This window comes from Phaseolus vulgaris, chromosome 6 (assembly GCF_000499845.2).
Source record: "Phaseolus vulgaris cultivar G19833 chromosome 6, P. vulgaris v2.0, whole genome shotgun sequence".
NCBI lineage: Eukaryota > Viridiplantae > Streptophyta > Magnoliopsida > Fabales > Fabaceae > Phaseolus > Phaseolus vulgaris.
The window spans coordinates 5,983,865-6,006,775 of NC_023754.2; the positions used below are offsets into that span (position 1 = coordinate 5,983,865).

Genomic DNA, 22,911 nt, shown 5'->3' on the forward strand with positions numbered 1-22,911 from the left:
TTGTCGATTGACTTGCTTGTCGGTTGACTCTGGTGAGAGGCCCTAACTCCGTCTGTCTGTGTTGGAATTTGTTCTTCCCTTTGTTGCGTTGGAATGCGGCTCCGTTGAAACAGAGGGGGTCCTATCTGTTGATTGCACTCCGACGATCAAGTCAGTACAGGGCTTATAAGAATCTAAGAAATAGTAAGTTTCAGTCTTAGAAACAGCTTACCTTCACCTGGGATCTCAAGTCCATTTTATAGACTATTTATAGGCTACCTCTTGTAACAACCTTCTCTCACGAGAATCTTATCTCGGGTGAAAGCATGTCTAATGGGAGAAGAGTTTGTTACAATGCGCACAATCTTAACGCTGCAACTGCACAAAATCTTATCTCCTTGGGGTGCATAAAATCTTAACAGAATAACCACCAGGGTACCAACTCATGTACCAACATCAGGGGTCCAATCTGTCTCTCGTGAGCATACATGGCTTTACGTACCATGCATGCAACCTATTCCCCTAAAACCTAGCGCTCTTGAGTTTAGGCTTATGGAGAATGTTTTCCTTGTACTAGACCCGAATGCACTAAACGCACCCTTAGGCCCAATAACACTCTTCGTTGACCGATCAGGCCTTATACACGAAGGATTATATTAAGTATATGAATGAGAGTCAATACACACATACCTGGGGCCCACTCGTGTGGCCCGTTAATCTTGACTCAACGACCGAGCTGACCTGTTTAACACAGACGCTGATGTCCGACCACCGAACACTGGTCCAATACAGATATAATATTACCCAATTTTTAGAGATTGTGTAAAACCACCTGCAAATCCAAATAACTCGAAATCTCTTGAAAAAATTATTTATGTTATAACACATTAATCAACCTAATATTTGATAACGACTTGTTTGGAGATCAAGCTATACTCAAAAGCCTATAAATATAACTTTATTCCCCAAGTAGTACTCACTCAATCTTATTCTCATCCATTAAATACTTTCATATTCTTTAAGCTCTTACTTACTCGAACGTTAGAAAATCTTCTACAAATAAATCCATACTCGATCACCGTCAATGAAACTCGCCAATCATTCAACAGAATGATCAACTCGTCCAAAACAAAATCATCCACCTCAAAATGTTCAAGAGTAAATATATTAAAAATCCTAGATTGAAGCAGAAGTTACAATAAGATTTTAAAAATAATATCACATATTAAAATTCACTAAAAAAAAATCAAAATCTCATACAATGTCCCTTATAAATAAAGATGACTTAATCATTAGTTTTATCTTAAAAATAATTAAAGAGAAATGTTATTAAAATTAGGGCCATATTAATACGAAATCTTAAAAAAATAATGTGACATAAAGTAGGTAAAAAATAAATTAAAAGCTCTCATAAGAGTTAGATGATAGATGGTCTTAGACATCAATTATGGCTCCAACAACTCACTCACCTAAAATTCGTAATTGCATTAACACCCCCAACCAATATTTATATGGAATGTTGTTTGTATTGAGTGAGTAATCATAGAGGCGCAATGGGAGTGCAGGTAATTTTGTGCATGGTTTTGGTTGGTCTGTTTATGGTTATGGTTAGGGCTAAGGTTCCGGCAATGATGGTGTTCGGTGACTCATCGGTGGATGCTGGGAACAACAATTACATAGAAACAGTTGCTCGCAGCAATTTCCAACCTTACGGAAGAGACTTTGTTGGTGGAAAGGCAACTGGGAGATTCAGCAATGGCCGAATAGCAACAGATTTCTTATCCGAAGCCTTTGGAATCAAACCATATGTGCCTCCTTATTTGGATCCCAATCACAATATTTCACATTTCGCCACCGGCGTCACCTTTGCTTCTGCTGCTACTGGCTACGACAATGCTACTTCAGATGTCTTGGTCAGTATTCTTCTCTTCTCATTATCATTCTTATAACACTCATTTCAAATCAAATTTTAGTTTAGATATCACTAACAATATATATAAACATCATTTTCTTTTTTTTTCCAATTTTATCCTTTACAATATTAAAATATAATACATTTAACAATTTTTGAATTTTTAAAAATTTAGAAAAATTTGAGTTTAAAAATAAATAAAGAATCTAATTTCTTACACTTTAAATAATTTTTTTAAATTTAAATAATTTTATTTATTTTTATAATAATTTTTAATAAAAATCGTTTTATAATTTAATAATAATAGTTATTATAATAAGAACTATTTTATACATATAATTTATTCTAAATGTAAATTATTGTTTTCATTTTTATAAGCTTGTATTTCCCCTAGTTATATATACTATAAATAAAAAATATTTATTAAACTAAGACTACGTGTGGTAGGTACTCTTGAGTAACCTATCATTATCTGATAATTAATAAAGATCATTGTTTTAAATGAGAAATAAATAAGGAGATGTTAGAATACAACAATAAGTTAGATTATAATATACACGTGTGCAACAAGAAAATAATTTAAATTTAAAAAATATACATGACAGAATAAATTATTTTACGATAGCTTAAACATGACTTCGTTTATAATAAAGAACCTAACTTTTTATTATTTCTAATAAAGAAAAATTGACGTTTTCATTTTAATATACATTTACTTTTACTTTTATCCACGAAACATGCAAATCTCTTTATTTTAGGATCCGAAATGTTATTAAAATAAATTTAAGGATAAAAATAAAATAAAAAATAAAAGATGAAAACATTAAAAGTTTATCAAAATAAAATTTGATAATTTATCATGAAGTAATATTACGTTTAACTCTTAAAGTTTAATTTAATATTGTATTTACATTAATTGTGTTCCCCTGGTTGTAAATGATTTGGCGGCCATATTAATTCTTCATGCATTAGGATTGGAACATAAATAACAGTAAATTGCATTTATACTTTTTGGGTTTTTTCAAATTGTATTAACATTTTTAAAAATTTTATATAAAGTTTAAAATTTATTACATTATGTATGTATTCTTAAAATTTTAAAATATTATACTTATACACTTGAATAAGAAAAAAAATCGTAATGATGAAAAACTAGATATAAATATATTTGAGAAAACTTTGTAGTAAAAGATTACAAAATTATCATTTTGACATCTCTAAACTTTTGTGCAGTGTAACACGCGAAGAAAAACAAATTATTGATATAATAAATACAACTGATTGGACAAGCTAGGAAAACAAATACTTTGTTTTTTACCCTTTATAAAATAATATTTTCTTTATCTAAAGCACCTATTAGAAATGTGTTATAAGTCTAACTTAATTTTACGATTTTTAAAATAAAGTTTGTACTCATTTATATATTATAAAATATTTTTATATTTATATGATTGGGATCCAATATATCTAGAGTTACTAATTCGTGTATGAGATTATATAATAGGTGGTATGATAGCGGTAGCAAATGACCTTAAAAGTTAACAAATTCTTGTTAGGATAAACTCTATATAACATACATTGAACTTTAAATATACTTTAACCTTACATAATCGATTTATGAGATAAAATTTACACTTTATGTACTATGAAATGTCCTTATTTATAGTCGATATGTACTATGAAATGTCCTTATTTAGAGTTCTTATTTATAGTCGATAAGAGATTTCCAACCATTGTATTGGAGTTTTTTTTTATCCCAAATAAGTTGTATGTAGTATTTGTTAAAAAGAAAAGTTTGTAAAATGGAACTTGTTGAATTAATATATTGATTAAGATAATTTAGCTAGAAGTTGTATGATGTGAAAATAAGTGATGACATATTTATTTGAATTTGGGGTTTCAGTCAGTGATACCATTATGGAAGCAGTTGGAGTACTACAAAGGGTTCCAAAAGAAACTGAGAGTGTATGTGGGAGAAAGTAGGGCAAATGAGACCTTTGCCAAAGCATTGCACATAATAAGTCTGGGAACAAATGACTTCCTAGAGAATTATTTTGCCATCCCTGGTAGGGCATCAGAATATACACCAAGAGAGTATCAAAATTTTCTGGCTGGAATAGCTGAGAAATTCATCTACAAACTCTATGGTCTTGGTGCTAGAAAAATATCTTTGGGGGGTTTACCTCCCATGGGGTGCTTGCCACTGGAGAGAACAACAAATTTTATTGGTGGAAATGAGTGTGTGCCCAGATACAATACCATTGCATTGGAGTTCAATGATAAACTCAGCAAGTTGACAACAAGGCTCAACAAAGACCTTCCTCATATCAGATTGGTATTTTCAAATCCTTATGATATTTTCTTGCAAATTATTCACAAGCCGTCTCAGTATGGTAAGTTACAAATTTACCTTACAATTCTACATTTTCTTAGTAAAATTGTTTATCTTTGTTGTACATTATATATAAATGTTAAACTAGTAACTTAGTTTTTATATATTTTAAAAGATGAATTTTAACCTTATTCTTACAAATAGGTTATATATTATGAATGAGCATTAACTTCAACTTTAATCAATAAGTCATATACTATGAATCAGTATTTTTAACTTTAATATCCTTATAATGAAATTGTCTGTATTGTGTTCAGGGTTTCAGGTGGCCTCAATGGCATGTTGTGCTACTGGAATGTTTGAAATGGGGTATTCATGCAGCAGAGCCAGTTCTTTCAGTTGCATAGATGCTTCCAGATATGTATTTTGGGACTCATTCCATCCAACAGAGAAAACCAATGGTATCATTGCAAAGTACCTGGTGAAGAACTCACTAGCTCAATTTTTGCACTAAATATTCTAAATTTTGTTTATGTAATGTAATGTTATTGCTGCTTGATGGACTTTTTCATTACTATCCAAATCAGAATTGTTTAAAGGTGCTAATTCACCACATCCTACAACTGATTCAAATGAGTATTCAATTTAGAAGACTTTCTTCTTTAAAAATATTAACACCATCATGAACAGAGCACAAGCTCCTAATTGTACCCATCCACAAACATGCTCAATCAAACCTAATTTTACTTTTTCTGGGTTAAATTGGTTTTTTTTCTTGGTAAACCAATTGGAATATTGGACAATGGATTTAAGAATTCTAAATATAATGAATATAGCTGATGTGATTCCACTAGCTTAGAAGAGAAAGGTTCTTGACCTTCTTAGGAATCACCTTGAGCTGGACATTATAGAGGCACTTTTCTTAGAGTTGGATCATTGTTCTAAGACAAGAACTCACCAAAAACTAGTACCAAATCCCAAACTCATTTGGATGCTCCACATATTGTCAAATTGAACCAACAAAGAGAGGTAAAATTGAAAGGACCAAACAGAATTGAATAAGCAAACATATGAACCGAACAAAATTGAAATTAAAAGACAAGAACAGAATATAGGTGCTGGAAAAGCAGAAAAACTGAACCAAACAACTCAAGAACACAAGACAACATGAACAATTGAAAGAGAAGAAAGGAAGGAGAAGAGAATGCTCATGAAGATGGAAGAATGTTGGATGATCTCGCCACTAGAAGTGTGGAATGCTCCTAGATGAGAGTGATGCCGCCACTTGAGGACTCCAATGATCCGTCAAGATAAGACTAGAGAAGAAGGCTCCAAAAGCTCTCCAAAGTTCACTCAAAATTTGAGTAGAGTTTTCTTAGATTAATTCCAATCTGAAAAATACAAAGAGAGCACCTCTATTTATAGCCTAAGGTGCTGAAATATAAGCTACACAAATTCAAAAACTCCCTCCCAAAAAGCTTCTAGAATTTGCGCCTAAAACAAAGCATGAGGAAGGTGTGACCTCTTCCTTCACTTTGGCACCTCCTTTTCTACTCCTACACCTATCTACTAACACACCCCCCCTAAGACTCCTAACTAAAGACTAAAAGATGCTAAAACAAAAGAGGTTTCTAATGTTTCCCTCTAAGCACCTTCAACTAAAGAAATTACAAAAAGAGAAAATAAATGTCCTCTAGCTCCCAAAGCTTTGAACATGCTTCTTGTAATCCTTTGAGGTGGACTTTGACCTCCATGGGCGTCTTCTATTTGTGCCTCCACCTCCTCTTGATCTTGTTGATTGGCCTCCATATCCTCTTGGGCTTGATCTCCATCATACTCCCCGAGTTGGAGAGAATTCGACCACGAATTCTGGAGACCTACAGAAAAAGGAGTTAGATCGCTGACATTAAAAGTATGACTACCTAAGAATGTATCAGGCATATCTAACTCATAAGCATTGTCATTAATCCTCTTGAGGACTTGGAAAGGTCCATCCCCTCGAGGCATTAGTTTGGACTTCCTTTGAGTAGGAAAGCGATCCTTCCTCAAGTGAAGCCAAACCCAATCGCCCTCATCAAACAACAATGCTTTTCTCCTTTTATTGGCAAGTTCAGCATACTTGCCAACCTTCTTCTCAATTCTCTTCTTAATGTCTTTATGCAAAGTTTTCACAAAAGAAGCTTTTTCATCTCCATCTTTGCACAAGACATCTCCAAGAAGGGGAATAGGAAGAAGATCAAGAGGTGTTAGGGGATTAAACCCATAGACCACCTCAAAAGGAGAATGGGAGGTGGTAGAATTTACTACACGATTATATGCAAACTCAACATGGGGTAGTAAATTCTCCCACACTCTAGGATTCCCCGAAATAAAACATCTCAATAGTTGTCCTAAAGTTCTATTCACCACCTCGGTTTGACCATCAGTTTGTGGGTGGCAAGTGGTAGAAAATAAAAGTTTAGTCCCAAGCTTGCCCCACAAGGTCTTCCAAAAGTGACTCAAGAATTTAGGATCTCTATCGGACACTATAGACCTAGGAATCCCATGTAAGCGAACCACTTCTTGGAAGAAGAGGTTTGCAATGTGGCATGCATCATCCACTTTGTGGCAAGGAATAAAGTGAGCCATCTTTGAAAAACGATCCACTACCACAAAAATGGAGTCCTTTCCCTTTGATGTCTTAGGTAAGCCTAAGATGAAATCCATAGATATATCTACCCAAGGCATTGAAGGGATAGGAAGAGGAGTATATAGACCATGGGGATGCATCTTAGACTTAGCTTTGCGGCAAGCTATGCATTTATCACACAAACTATGAACATGTTTATGCATATGAGGCCAAAAGAAATGTTCATGCAACACATCCAAAGTTTTAGCAACCCCAAAATGTCCCATTAAACCCCCCTCATGAGCTTCTCTAACAAGAGATAATCTAATAGAGCTTTGGGGAACACAAAGACGTTTTCCTTTAAAAAGAAAGCCATCTTGAATAAAAAAGTCTTTGTGTCCTCCTTTAAGACACTCTTGATAGATGGGAGAAAAATCAAGGTCATCATGATAAAGTTCCTTAATGTGATCAAAACCAAGATATTGAGAGGTTAAAAGATTTAGCAAGGTGTATCTTCTAGAAAGAGCATCCGCCACAATATTTATTTTGCCTTGCTTGTGTTTGATCACATAAGGAAATTGCTCAATGAATTCCACCCACTTAGCATGCCTCTTGTTAAGTTTGTTTTGGCTTTTCAAATATTTAAGAGATTCATGATCACTATGTATCACAAACTCTTTGGGAAAAAGATAGTGTTGCCAAGTAAACAAAGCCCTAACAAGTGCATATAATTCCTTATCATAGGTGGAATAGTTGAGATGACTTCCCTTCAATTTCTCACTAAAATAGGCTATGGGGTGGCCCTCTTGAAGGAGAACAGCCCCAATACCTATGCTTGAAGCATCACACTCAATCTCAAATGTCTTAGTGAAATTAGGAAGGGCCAAGATGGGAGCATTAGTCAATTTTTCTTTCAAAGTATCAAAAGCATTTTGTTGTGCTTCTCCCCAATGAAAGACCACATCCTTTTTCACTATGTCATTGAGTGGTGCGGCAATGGTACCAAAGTTTGGGACAAATCTTCTATAGAAAGAAGCAAGCCCATGAAAACTTCGGACCTCATTCAAAGATTTCGGTGTAGGCCAATTTTGAATGGCCACCACCTTTGTTTTGTCCACATGGACCCCTTTACAACTCACAACAAACCCTAGGAATTCTATATGATCAAGAGCAAACATACATTTAGCAAGGTTAGCATACAAATGTTCCTTCCTAAGGGTTTCCAAAACTTGCCTAACATGCAACCTATGGTCATTCAAAGATAAGCTATAAATGAGAATGTCATCAAAGTAAACCACAACAAACTTACCAATGAAAGGTCTAAGAACATGATGCATGAGGCGCATGAAGGTACTTGGTGCATTAGCTAAACCAAAAGGCATAACTAACCACTCATATAAACCAAAGTTGGTCTTAAAAGCCGTCTTCCATTCATCACCCGGTTTGATACGGATTTGATTGTAGCCGCTTTTAAGATCAATCTTTGAAAAGATTTTAGAACCATGTAATTCATCCAACAAATCATCTAGTCTAGGTATGGGATGCCTATACTTAATGGTTATGTTATTTATGGCCCTACAATCCGAACACATTCGCCATGTGCCATCCTTTTTTGGCACTAAGATGATAGGCATAGCACAAGGACTCATGCTATCTTGCACCCACCCTTTCTCAATCAAAGCCTCAACTTGTTGGCGAATTTCCTTGGTTTCACTTGGATTGGTCCTATATGCTGGACGATTTGGTAAAGAAGAGCCCGGTATCAAATCAATTTGGTGCTCAATCCCTCTCAAAGGTGGAAGTCCATTTGGAGGATCTTGAAACACATCTTGGAACTCTTCTACCAAATTTTCCAAGCAATGAGAACTATCAACAAGTGATTCTACTCTAAGAGTTCTAGGGATGGCTAAAAAAAGAGGATGATGAGCCACTATTTCCCTTTCAATTTCACGCCTAGACACAAGGAGTGTAGGCTTAGAACTCTTATCTTTTTTATCTTTTTCACTCTCCCTCTTTTTCTTCATGATAACTTGGTCCTCATGAACTTCTCTTGGAGAGAGAGATTTTAAAGTAACCTTGTGACCATGGAATTCAAAAGATAGTTTGTTGGTAAAGCCATCATGTAAAACTTTTCTATCAAATTGCCAAGGCCTTCCCAAAAGAACATGAGTGGCTTCCATGGGCACAACATCACATAATACCTCATCTTTGTATTTTCCAATGGAGAAATGGATGAGGACTTGTTTATTAACAATTATTTCTCCTACTTCACTAAGCCATTGTAATTTGTAGGGCTTTGTATGAGAGATAGTAGGCAATCCAAGCTTATCTACTACTCTTGTACTAGCCACATTTGCACAACTACCCCCATCCACTATCAAGGAACAAATGTTGTTTTGAATAAGACATCTTGTATGGAAAATATTTTCCCTTTGACTTTCATCAAAAGGTTGTGAAACTTGTCCAAGAAGTCTTCTCACTACTAACAAGTCCCCTTCAAGTGGACATTCGCTCTCTTCCTCACTAGATGCATGAGAATGCAATGAATGCTTAGGAGAATCCGAATCATGCTCACTAACTACAATGCCCTCATGCATGTACATACTTCGTTTGGAAGGACAATTTGCAGCAATATGACCATAACCCATACATTTAAAGCATTTAGTATTAGATGTTCTAGTGGGAGACTTAGGTCTAAAAGTTGATGGCTTAGATTCCTTGGGTTTGAAAGAAGAATCTTTGGAAGGATGCTTAGAAAAAGAAGTTTTGTTTCTCTAAGACTTGGAGTAGTATCCATCATTGGAAGCATTTTTAAAAGAGTTTTTCTTAGCAAGTTGGGCTTCCACCTTCATTGCAAGATGAACTAAAGAGCCCAATGATGAATACTCTTGTAACTCAACAATGTCTTGAATATCCTTCCTAAGACCACTTACAAACCTAGCAACCATGGCTTCTTCACTTTCTTCTAATTCAATTTTAAGCACAAGCGTCTCAAGCTCCTTATAATATTCATCCACATTTAGCGTGCCTTGTTGAAACCGTTGGAGTCTCAACATGAGGTCTTTCCTAAAATGTGGGGGCACAAACCTAGCGCGCATATGATCCTTTAAAGAGTTCCAAGAGTCCACGGGAGGACCCTTGTGATAGATAATGTCCTTTACAATTCCATGCCACCATTTCATGGCATAATCACTAAAATCTAGGGTGGCTAGCTTGAGCTTATGCTCATCTTGGATCTCATGGATCTCAAAAATTTGTTCACACTTAGCCTCCCAATCTAAATATACATTTGGATCACTAGAACCATTAAAACAAGGTAACTTGACCGAAGGAAGCTTGGACTTTGCATCATGATAGAAGCCATTGCCGTAGTGAATTCTTTCCCCTTGGTGATGATGTCTTTGTCCATGGACTTGGGGTGGAGGTCTCCTTCTCCTATGCTCATCTTCACGGCCAACATCATTTGAAGAAGCTCTTGAAGATGGTCTATGAGAATGATGTCCATCATGGATAGAAGGAGATGGTCTAGCTTGTTGGACCTCCATCTTTTGCATTTTCTCCTCCAACCGTCTAATTGTTCTTTGAGCTTCATGTAATTCACCAAGAATTGAAGCTTTGGAAGGAGAATTCTGCTTGTAGGATGCATCACTTGAAAATCCAGCCATTTGTAATTAAAAACAGCAAACACACAAAAACAGCAAACAAATTAAAAATTAGCAAAAACAGTGAGCTTTGGCAATGAAACTGCCGAAGTGAAATGAGGCTGAAAAAAGAGATCACTCTCAAAGAAATAATGTTCTTGCACCAATCTGATCTTGAGGCCTTGGAATCCTCAAATGAAATATGTCAAAGCAAGCACACCAATCTCAAAAGCAACCACCACAAAACCAATGAAACAATAAAGACAAACAAGAAAAGGTATAAGCAAGGAAAGGTAATTGCAAAAGGAATACTATATGTAAGACAAACTCAAAGAGTAAGAATGAAAGACAATCAAGAAAAATAAAGAACTCAATGAGAAAAGTAGGCACACAAAAGAATACTTAAGGAAAAGCACTAGAGTAGATGAAGAAAACAAAAAAATTAGCTACTGGAATTTTTTTTTTAATGCAAATTGTGCTTGATATTCACCGATTTAACTGGAATGATGTAGAGCGAACTGGATTATGAAATTTAAACCACAGAAACTTCAAGATGTTAACTCAAAAATGGCACTGGAATCAATTAAAAACAGTAAGCCAATTGAGAGAAATAAATTTTTCAAAATCGCTGCCAGATTACCGTATTTTTTTCGGCAGAAATGTACACTTTTTTTATTTTATTTATCATTTTTTGTGTACTTCGTATTTTTGAATGATTCTTTTTTCTATTCTTTTCTAACACTTTGAATATCTCAAATCCAGAATTTCAGAATTTTCCAGTAATTAAATCAATTGCAATAAGGAAAAACAGTAAGCACTTTTTTCAGAAACAGAGGAATCCTAATAGGAATAAAAAACAGGATGATGAACTAGCAAAGACATAATAGAAAATGATGTATAGGAACTTGTATAGGTCTAAAATACAAGTATGAACTCAATTCTAAAACAGAAAATGCACAAAGGATCAAGATACAAATGCAGAAAACTGTATTACACCAAAGCAAGAAACAAAAAATGCAATAAAAGTACTACAAGAAGTGATGACATTCTTGGAAAAACATGACTATGACAAAACTTGTATGGATTCAAAAAGGAAAAAACACAAACACTTGGTAGGCACAATTAAGAAAACAGCAAGAATACTCAAATATAATCCTAAAAACAGAAAAGAAACAACAAAAAGATAGAGCTCTTGAATTAAAAGTGCAACACAACTCAAAATTAAACAAAACAAACCTAAGACTCATGATACCAAACATGAACCATCATTGGACCAAACAACTCAAGAACACAAGACAACATGAACAATTGAAAGAGAAGAAAGGAAGGAGAAGAGAATGCTCATGAAGATGGAAGAATGTTGGATGATCTCGCCACTAGAAGTGTGGAATGCTCCTAGATGAGAGTGATGCCGCCACTTGAGGACTCCAATGATCCATCAAGATAAGACTAGAGAAGAAGGCTCCAAAAGCTCTCCAAAGTTCACTCAAAATTTGAGTAGAGTTTTCTTAGATTAATTCCAATCTGAAAAATACAAAGAGAGCACCTCTATTTATAGCCTAAGGTGCTGAAATATAACCTACACAAATTCAAAAACTCCCTCCCAAAAAGCTTCTAGAATTTGCGCCTAAAACAAAGCATGAGGAAAGTGTGACCTCTTCCTTCACTTTGGCACCTCCTTTTCTACTCCTACACCTATCTACTAACACACCCCCCCTAAGACTCCTAACTAAAGACTAAAAGATGCTAAAACAAAAGAGGTTTCTAATGTTTCCCTCTAAGCACCTTCAACTAAAGAAATTACAAAAAGAGAAAATAAATATCCTCTAGCTCCCAAAGCTTTGAACATGCTTCTTGTAATCCTTTGAGGTGGACTTTGACCTCCATGGGCGTCTTCTATTTGTGCCTCCACCTCCTCTTGATCTTGTTGATTGGCCTCCATGTCCTCTTGGGCTTGATCTCCATCAATAGCCCAACTAAATATCATAAAAAATATATAATAAAATTGTAATAACTATACTCTAAAAGGACAATTTTATGCTTAATGGTTTAAAATGTTATGACCAAAAAATTCACAATAAATATGTTATTAGAAGAACATGTTAATGTCTATGTAGAAAATTGTGATAGACTTTTTTTTCTTTGGGATTTATGCATTGAGTTGTATAACATATTCCTTAGTTATTATTATTTTGTGGAATAAATTACATCAACAATCCGTAAGATTTTGCAAAAAATAATATATAAACATTATCCATTCATTTAAGAATTAGATTTTTAAACAATTAAGGGATTGCGAAAAATATACTTTACATCGGTTATAAGAGAGTCACTAGTGTAAAAAAGACTTTTTATGACGGTTCTACATAACTTTTTATGACGGTTCTGATGATGACATAGAATCAAGACTTATAAAAACTCTGCATTTTCTATGTTGGTTGAAAAACTGGCATAGTAAGTTGATTTACTATGACTATTGTTATGAACCGTCATAAAATGTACAAAATACTTATCATAATATTTTCTGACAAAACTTTCTATGACTGGTATTTCTACAACCGTCATAGAAAATACAACTTATTATGATGGTTCTTGTTCTTGTCGGTTGACCTTCGGGTTGATTGGATGGACAAGCTCCTTTTCTAATTTGCTTTCTCTTGGTGCACTGGAACAACGCTCCGTTGAGACAGAGGGGGCTCTACCTGTTGATCACACTCTGACGATCAAGTTAGTGAGAGTATACAAAATAAAAATCAGTTTCAGTCTCTAACACTTAGAAACAGCATACCTTTTTCGAGGGTCTCAAGCCCCTTTTATAGTTATCCTTTAACAACTTTCCCTCACGAGAATATAAATTTCAACTGAAAACATAACAGAAACAACATTCTGCCTACGAGCACCTTTACTCATGGTGCTACCAACAGAAGAAAATCTCGTGCACCTTTATTCTCGGGTGCTCACCACTTAACTAATATCTTTATATATTCAAATAATGGCTTTATGCAGATATTTATTTAACTAACAACTTTGCATAAATTAACATATATACTTTACTAACAACTTAATATATATATATATATATATATATATATATATATATTGACGCATATATTTAACCAACAACCTTATATTAACATCTGACCAAACTCATTATTTTCTCTACTCTAATTATTTTCCCCCGGCCTACCAATGAAATTGGGTCGAGCCCATGACCCGCTTTTGGGCCCAAGGCCGAGCTGACCACAACCAAATGGTTGCACCGAGGTCCCGAGCATTGTTGTCCAGTATGCCAAGCTCATCGTCGTTACTAGGTATCCAACCTAACATCTTTAGCACAAACCATCCATTTCTTATTAACGTGATGAAACTCACTTCAACTTTCTTATGCAACTTTCACATTCTCGCTTTCTCTGGTGTTTTTAGTCGTTGAAGTCATTTCGCACTTCCTCCTTCACTGTCATACATTTCCACTTGCGTCACCCAGGTAATTCCTTTCTTCCTTGATGATTAACTAGTTGATGATGTTACACAGATTGGACTGCAACTTTATGGATTTGCTCAATTTGCTTGGCCTGAACTATATCTATACTTTTGTTTGTGTTTGCTTGTATTTAGGTATTTTTTACAATGGATTACAATGTCTTATACCACTGGGCCAAAAAAGATCTTTTGAAAGAAACCTCTTACCACACCACCCATCAGCGCCTTAGAGAGTTGAGAGAAAACGGTTGTACCATGAGTAAGAGGCATGAAAGTCATGTAAAAACCGTAAAGTGTAGGGAGGGCGAGCCCATATGTTGCGATGAGTCCTCAGACATCGAGGGTCAGTTCTGTTTCTTTTACGCTACCTTTTTCGAAAAGGTCCTCTTACAACTCCCTTTGTTCATTTTTTGAAAAAGAGCTTTTGACCGAGCTCAACGTTGCCCCTACCCAGCTACACCCTAATAGCTAGGCATTCATCCGTGCTTTCATTATTTTGTGTGCTTAGTTCGGCATCTCGCCATCTGTCAAGGTCTTTTTGTACTTCTTTGAAGCCAAACACGTAACTACTAAATTGTTGGTATTCTTGAATGGTGCCCCTGGAAAAGCCTTACTTATTGAACAAGAGCTTTGATGTCTCCAAATCTATATGGATTGCTTGAAGACTAGATGTAGCTTATGTGTGTGAGTACTGAGTAGTTTGAATTGTAAATCCACTCTTAGTTAGGATTCAAAGTTGGTTTAAATCAAATCCTTTTGAAAAAAAGTGTTTTGCAAAGAAGTGAAAAAACAACCAGTTGTTTTATCGTCTCAATAGGTTGTTTGACACTTAGTGGTTTTTGAAACAGGTTTTGACAAATCTTGAAATTGGTTGACTTGCTATCAAACCAATTCAATCGGTTGTTTTGACAATTCAACCGATTGCTTTTTGAAAACTCTTCACATAATCTGTTAAGTTTGGTAAATATGTTTTAATTGATTCAAAATTGTTATGGCTCCTTCATTAAATGCTTTTAACTTCCTTTTGGAGTTTAAATAGGTTGTTTAACACTCTGGTAATAATGATCTGAGATTAATCTCTTGAAACATTTTTCTCCAAAATTTACATCAAGCTTTGATTGAACTTGCTAAGAGTGGAATATGATGTTGTGTAATCTTTTGTGATTCAATCTATATCAGGTGTGATCATTCCTTATTCTCTCTTGATCTGTATTTTTGTAAAGAACTGTGATTTGTAGAGTTAGAGGTTGTTCTGATATATGGTGTGTTGTATTGCCAAAGGAAGTGAGTGTTCTTTAGGGGTTCAAGATCACTTCATTGGTGTGTGTGTGGTTGTAATCTGTGGTTGATTACATAGTGGAATACCCAGTGATTTTTGGGGACTGGATGTAGCTCTTGGTGTAAGAGTAAACCAGTATAAATTTGTTCATGTGATTCTCTCTTTCCATAATCTCAATTATATTTGTTTTAAGTTATTTTTATAAATTGCTGATAAAAACAATCGGTTGAGTCGCATACACAATCGGTTGATTTTCTGGAAATCAACTAAAATAGTTTTGTAACTTGACCATTTTCATTACTTTAGCTTTGATTCTTAATTGGGTTTCTCCATACCTTCAAAGTTTGCAAAAAACGTTCAAAAACAATTCACCCCCCTCTTGTTTTAGGCCTACAATTCTAACAATACTTACCCTCTTCCAGTCTTCATACAAAAACTTCAAAGGTAAGTTCATTAAAGTTTGAGCCTCCACGGGAGATTCAGCCCTTCTAGATGGATTTCCCATGTATTGGACCCTCAAACCCTAATTTCGAAGGGCTCGACACCTGGAACTATCATCCAAAGATCAAAGGATTTGTCAATTCTTGACAGGCTTGAAGGTTGTCTTTTACACCTCCTATCTAATATCTAAAGAGTACCTTCCTAGTGCCTTGAAGACTTATACTAGCACTCCTTACTTCCCACTCTTGGTGAAAATAACCCTACCACCATTTACTTATTTTATTTGTAGGGAGGATGTTGACCCATATCAACAAGAAGGAGCTAGGCGAGATGGCCAAAAGGATGAGGGCAACTGCCATCAAGCCCAAGGATTCCTTAGCACAAAAACAAAAAGCTCCAGTCACAACTATTCAAGCCCTGACTGAGCAAGACCAAGAAACCACCTCGAGGCTTGTTTTCAAAATAAAAAGGAAGGCAGCTGCTACCCTTACCGAGCACTCTCACTTGGATGGACGAGCTCCTTCTCAACATGCTGCTCTTTCAGAAGGCCAGGCTCCGACCCTAGATGTGGTTGTTATCCAAGAGGGCGAAGCGGAGAGCTATAGAGGAAAGAGCTTGTGGGACCCCATCCTATTTAACATTTCATATAGGAACTCCCATCTGACTGAGTCGTAGGCTTTTTCAAAATCCACCTTAAAGCACAAACCACTCTTTCCACCCCTCCTCAGGTCCTCTACCACCTCGTTAGCCATGAGCACACTGTCAAGAATCCCTCTATTTTTTAGGAAAGTTGATTGGCATTCATCAATGACAGAGTCGAGGACTTTCTTCATCCTTCCCGCCAAAACTTTCAAAATAATCTTGTAAACTGCACCTACTAGGGAGATAGGTCTGTATTGCTCAAGCATAACCGGATCTTTTACCTTGGGTATAAGAGCTACGAAGGAGGCATTACAACCCTTTGGAATGTGCCCATTTTCATGAAAAATGGTCGCCGCTGCTACTATGTCGTCTTTTAGAACCTCCCAGCTTTTCTTGATAAAGTTCATGTTAAAGCCATCTGGCCCTGGACTCTTTGAACCATCACAGAGCCACACCACATCTCTAATCTCTTCCTCAAAAAAAGCAGTTGGTAGGGATATATTATCCTCCCTGGATAGGGACTTAAAATCAACCATGTCAAGTCTAACACCAAAGTCCTTCGTAGCCGTAAATCTGTTTTCAAATAGTTTTTTGGCTTCTTGATGCACTGTACAAGGTTCCTCGCACCAGATACCACCAACCTCAACCCCTTTCACCTCATTCCTAAGTCTTCTCCACCTCAGAGATGAGTGAAAAAATTTGGTGCACAAGTCCCCATACTTGAACCATTTTGCTCTAGCTTTTTGACAAATGAGGGAGTCTAGTTTCTTTTCAGTTTCCTTCAAGCGACCTACCAACTCATACCTCTTCAGCCTATCATCTTCCCCAAGGTCATTGAGGCAATCATGGGAATCTAAGACCTCCAATTCCTGCAGAATCCTCTTCTTATTTGTTTGGATGTTGCCAAACTCATCCCTATTCCAGACTTTTAGATCACCTTTCAAAAACTTCAATTTCTCCTTGATCTTTATGAAAGCACTCCCCTGCACAGAGTATGATAACCAGTTATTCTTGACCATCTCACTAAACCCCTTCTCCATGAACCACGCATCAATGGAGCGGAAAGGTTTGGGTCCCCAATTCTTTTCCACAGACTTTACCACTATTGCACAGTGGTACGAGACTTCCCTTCTCTGCACATACTGTTTACACATAGGCCATATCTCCATCCACTCTTCCGAAACAAGAACTCGGTCTAATCTGCTCTTTGCCGATCCATTAGACTTGAACCATGTGAAATTCTTCCCTACTAAAGGCAGTTCGAAAAGAGAGTTGGTATCGATGAAACTATTAAACCCAATAATCTCACCTGATTGACTGGCCCTCTCCCTTACACCTTTCCTCTCGTTCCGGCTTCTAATGGCATTGAAATCACCACACAAGCACCAGACCAACACTTGTGATGCCGCTTTAAAGTTAGACAAATCTTCCCAAAGGGTCTTCTTCTCACTCAAGGAGCAAGCTGCATAAACATTAACCACTACACAACTGATATTGGTTTTAACATGGTTACCAAAAACTGCAATGAAGCCCTTCCCCATGACATGGTTTGCATAGTGAAAAGCTTCTTGATACCACATGGACAACAAACTGTCACTACCATTGACGCCTTCATGATGAACCCATCCCACTTTGTTATCCCCCCACAGGGAATAGCATCTTGCTGCCGAGAACTCCTTAGCCTTTGTTTCTTGCAAACACACAAATTATGCCCCCTCACAAGCAATAACTTGTCTCAAATACCTCGCTTTTGAGCTTCCCCCCACACCTCTAATATTTAAGTTCACTACTATCATTAAGACAAGTTCTTATTACCCGTCTTAGAGCATGAAGCAACCTCTGAATCTCTTACTTCCATATTCCCATACTCTCTTACAACCTCATTTTCTTCCTTGCAACACCTAATCCCGACTTGTTTTCCCACTTCCCATAACTTGGATGGTCCCGCCCGATCATCAGGTTCATCTAGGCGGGAATTACAGATATAGATGTTTTTATCAGAAATTGAAGATGATGAAACTTCGTATGTATTGTGAACCATCGCCCCTGCTTGAGGCATTCTTGCTTTAATCCTTCCAGACCGTCTCGGAAAAGGGCAGGAGTCCCCCAATTCCGTTAGCCCTTTCTTCTTGCGGTGGCGCGGTTGGGAGCTTGATTTGCTTCTCTCGGCGACTCCAACTTCGCTGCCTACCAGGTTAGATATCCGCGTCGCCGAAACCATTGCACCTGTAGCTACTTCATGTTCGCTACCTCCTTGCATCACGATGCAGATTTGCTGCCCACTTTCCCCACTACTCGCACCGTATTGTGTTTCATTTGCCATTTTGGGACTTATTCTTTTGCTATGAGCCTCCCATTCTTCTAAACTAGCTCTCACTTCCAATCCCTCTACCTGCCTTTGTTTCAATTTATCTCCTTCATTATGTGATTCCCTTGTTTCAAAACCCTCAAACGTTGTCGGGATCACTAACCCATTCCTTACGTTCTTTTGGGCTGATCCATGGGGCCCACCGCCGCTCAACTGGGCCTCGCTCATGCATACCCGGCCCAAACCTTCAGAAGATTTCTTTTGGTTACTCAAACATTCTATGTCAACCACCACTTTAGCCAAGTCAGCTAGATTATGGTTGCTATAGCTATTCCAGTCACAGTCTGGGGCAGGTAGACAGACACAGACATTACTTTCGTTTGCCTTCTGACCTAAACTTTCTCCATTCGTGAAAGAAAGACCACCTTTGCCCTGATAGCCCTTGCTTTTCGAGGTAGATCCCTCAAAATGGAAGTTTGACTTTGGACAGTACTGTTCATCGTCTCCCCCATTCTTTTCTCTGCCATCTCCCCCTTCTGGCCAGCATTCATCCCTGATCCTTTGTCTGCCCTTCTCCTCACCATTCACCTCAGAGAAGTCGGTGTCTTCTACATAGGTATCCAGGGAGGACACACTATCAGTGGAGTCATCCGCATATGGATTGCCATTGTACCCTCGTCCTTCACATCCAATGGCCTCCTCTTCTATGAAAATACTACATACATGTTTGTTAATCCGCATTTTCCTCGCTAACCTGACACTACCAAGATTCTGAACACGGACTTTCAACCTTCAATATTCCAGGACCTCCCATGTTAACGTAGAGTTGTCGATGGAAACTAGCTTGGCCGCCTTGGAAATCTCTCCAACCACTTTGGAGAAGCAGTCCTTATTCCAGAATGGTAATGGCACCCCATAACATTTCACCCAGACAGATTTATGACTTGCACCACTATCTAACGACCACGGTTTAACATCTGTAAACACAACGTCGAACCACTCTTTATTATTCTTCATAATAACCTCCATCACCTCCCCCTCTCTTGGGGTTATCATAACAAGATTGTCGCCTAAGAATCTCGCCCTTATCATTAACATTCCTCCCTTCACAAGCTCCTCTCCCAACTTGTCAAAATCCATTCCATCACCAAGGGTCCCTACAACACTTCTTTTCATCCAGGGTAGAGAAAGGTGTTGTGTTTTAAAAGCCAAGCCCTTCCACCCATCTTGGTATTCACCTGTAACAGCTTCAGCATAGGTCTTATTCCTGCTCTTCTCCACCCAAATCTCCTTGCCTCCAAGTTTCCTAACGATCTCATCTTCCTTCGTATCGCGCTTCCTTGCTATCACCTGACGTTCTCTTAACAGTTCCCGCAGCGCCCTCTGCTCCTCCTTTTTTGGGCCATACTGATATCTTCTATACTTCGGAATGTTCACGTACAGTTTCCTACTTCCAATGTAAATCTGGTCCAGATCTCTCTCCAGGCTCCTTTCATCTCTTACACCAAAGAACCTCATGAAACCAAACCTCCTCCTCCATTTGTTTAATCTTCTTGAGATAAAAACGTCCTTCACCCTTGCCCATTTTTGAAAAACCTTAATCATATCCTTTTCACCAAGTCTATGCGGAAAGTTGGAAAAAAAGAACAAAGAGAAATCGTTTGCACCTCCCTGACCCCCCGCCCTTTTAGCATGTCCTCTGTTCCCCACCCTATCCGTCATTTTCTCATACCACCTCCCAACACTATGTGCAGGGACTGGTCACTTGGACACTCACTTGCTACTTTGTATATACGCCATTCTTAATCAATTTGTCACGGTGGTTGAGAACAGTTTATGATCCTCTTAACTGATACTTGATAACCATTTCATGCACAAGCACCTGTACTTGGGTAGTCATATTGACACCGAGCCAGGTCATCTTCCTTGATACTAGATAACCATTTCACGCACAGGGCGCTTGTACTTGGGTAGTCATATTGACACCGAGCCAGGTCGTCTTACTTGATACTAGATAACCATTTCACGCACAAGACGCCTGTACTTGGGTAGTCATACTGACATCGAGTCAGGTCGTCTTACCTGATACTAGATAACCATTTCAAGCACAAGGAGCCTGTGCTCGGGTAACTCTATTCACTTCGGGATATGACGTCTTACCACATGCCAAAACAAACAATTCAACAACAAATTCATCTTCGCAGGGCGCCTATACTCAGATGACTTTATTCATTATGATCTAGGTCGTCTTACCATGTGTTAAAACAAACAATTCAACAACAAATTCATCTGCATGATGTTTATACTCAAGTAGGCATTCTTACATCGAGTCAGGGCATCTTACCTTGCCAAATACTTAATCTATTTTACGCACAGGGCGCCTATACTTGGATAGTCGTATTGACGTCGAGTTAGGTTGTCTTACCTAACATCCAATAATCAATTTACGCACAGGGCACCTATGCTTGGATAGTCGTATTGACACCAAGCTAGGTCATCTTACTTGACACTAGATAATCATTTACACATAGGGCTCCTATTCTCGGATAGTCGTACTAACACCAAGCTAGGTCGTTTTAACTGACACTAGATAACCATTTCTCGTACAGGGCACCTGTACTCGGGTAGTCATACTGACACCGAACTAGGTCTTCTTACCTGATACTAGATAATCATTTCACGCACAGTGCATGATGTGAGTTGATTTTTAGATGGTTCCATTTGACGGTGACACTTTACTTAGAGTTGAAATTTTAACAATTTTAATGGTGAGACCTAAGGAATATTCCCATTGGACACAAATTTCACCAAATGGGTAATTAAGTGTGAAAGTTCACTTCACAAAGGCAAAGATGAAAAATCAATATAAACTGATACATAGAATGCAATGTGGAATGGAAATGGAAATAAGGTACACACCAATGGTGGTCATGGCCGAACCAAGAGATGAACCATAAGCATATAACAAAAGCAAAACCAAGGGCAAACCCACCCATAAGGAAAGCCTTTTGGGGATATTGAGGTTTTGATGATTCCCTTGAAGAAAGATGAGCCATAAAATACAAAGAGTGAACAAACAATTAGTGAAAGAAAAGTTAGATCACTTTCCCTCAATCTTGTGTCACTCTTGTGTAAAAAAAAGAGGAGAAGACACAAAACACTTAAAAAGAAATTTTCCTCTCTAGAAAGGTCTATCTTGGTGTTGAAAAACTCTCAAATGAAAAAGGACAAAGTCCTTATCACTTGATCTCAATAGGACTACAACTTTGAGAAAAGTTGTATTGAAGTTCCATTTTTTTGTTTATTTTTTTCTAGGTCAATTCAATAGGAAAGTCTCATGGTATTCACATTAAAATGACACAATTTTGAGCTAAAAGTTGTATTGACCATCTTTATACCCATATGGTCATATATGATATCTTTATGTCAAATGAAGTAATAAAATTAATCATGGTCTGCATGCGACACTTACCATACATATACACCAATCAACTAAACCAACTCCCTATCCATCAGTCATTTCCTTGATTATGTGGATCCAACCAAAGATAAACAAAAGAAAAATAACAAAAAAGCATTATAAAATATAAAGAGATAATGCTAGTGGGTAGTGCCTACCAACACGTAGGAATATAGAGTGAGACATGGCAATGCTAGTGATTTTTCAATATGTTTATTTTTCACCAAAAATAGAAACAAAAAAACATCTTTAAAAATTAAAAAAACATTTTTGAATTTTTATTTGGTTCAATAAGGATAAACCTTAGTGTTACGTATTTCCTTTCATAAAAGACAATCAAGATTCGCGTAGTTCTAAAGGTTAAAGTATTTCAAAATGGTTGCGCGAATGTGAATTGAGTTTTAAAAAAAAGTGAAACCAAAATTTTGAAAAAGTGAACCTGATAAGGATGAACCTTGTTCCTGCATATTTATTGTTCATAATAGAAAATCATGGATCACGTTGTTCTAGAAGTCAATAAATGATTTTTGACAAAGAGTGTCAGGTGATCTGGACTTTTAGATAAAGTGAAATTGATTAACCTTACTCGTACGTATTTCTATTTGTAACAGAAAATCAAGGATTACGTAGTTTTGGGATTAAAGTATTGTTTGTTTCAGTTGATATTTTTAATTTTTTAGAGTTTTATATGTTTTGGGTTTTGATATTTGTTTTTTTTAGGAAATAAGAGTTGATGGTGTTTAAATGAAAAAGGGTAACATATAGCAAAAGCATTGGAGGTGCACATATAGAAACGTGAGTGGCAAATAGCAAAATGTAGATATAAGAA

The 22,911-nt window shown here is 36.9% G+C and overlaps 2 protein-coding genes across 2 annotated transcripts; one reads left to right on the forward strand and one right to left on the reverse strand.

Annotated features, from left to right (window-relative positions):
* Window positions 1–1,507: 1,507 nt before the first annotated feature.
* On the forward strand, window positions 1,508–4,846 carry LOC137831001 (GDSL esterase/lipase At2g04570-like). The gene is made up of 3 exons (XM_068638473.1): window positions 1,508–1,892; window positions 3,795–4,284; window positions 4,541–4,846. The coding sequence occupies exons 1-3, from the start codon at window positions 1,533–1,535 to the stop codon at window positions 4,735–4,737; spliced, it is 1,047 nt and encodes a 348-aa protein (XP_068494574.1). The 5' UTR covers window positions 1,508–1,532; the 3' UTR covers window positions 4,738–4,846.
* Window positions 4,847–19,414: 14,568 nt separating this feature from the next.
* Window positions 19,415–20,344, reverse strand: LOC137833282 (uncharacterized). Its single transcript, XM_068641641.1, has one exon. The coding sequence runs from the start codon at window positions 20,342–20,344 to the stop codon at window positions 19,415–19,417; it is 930 nt and encodes a 309-aa protein (XP_068497742.1).
* Between the last annotated feature and the right edge of the window lie 2,567 nt (window positions 20,345–22,911).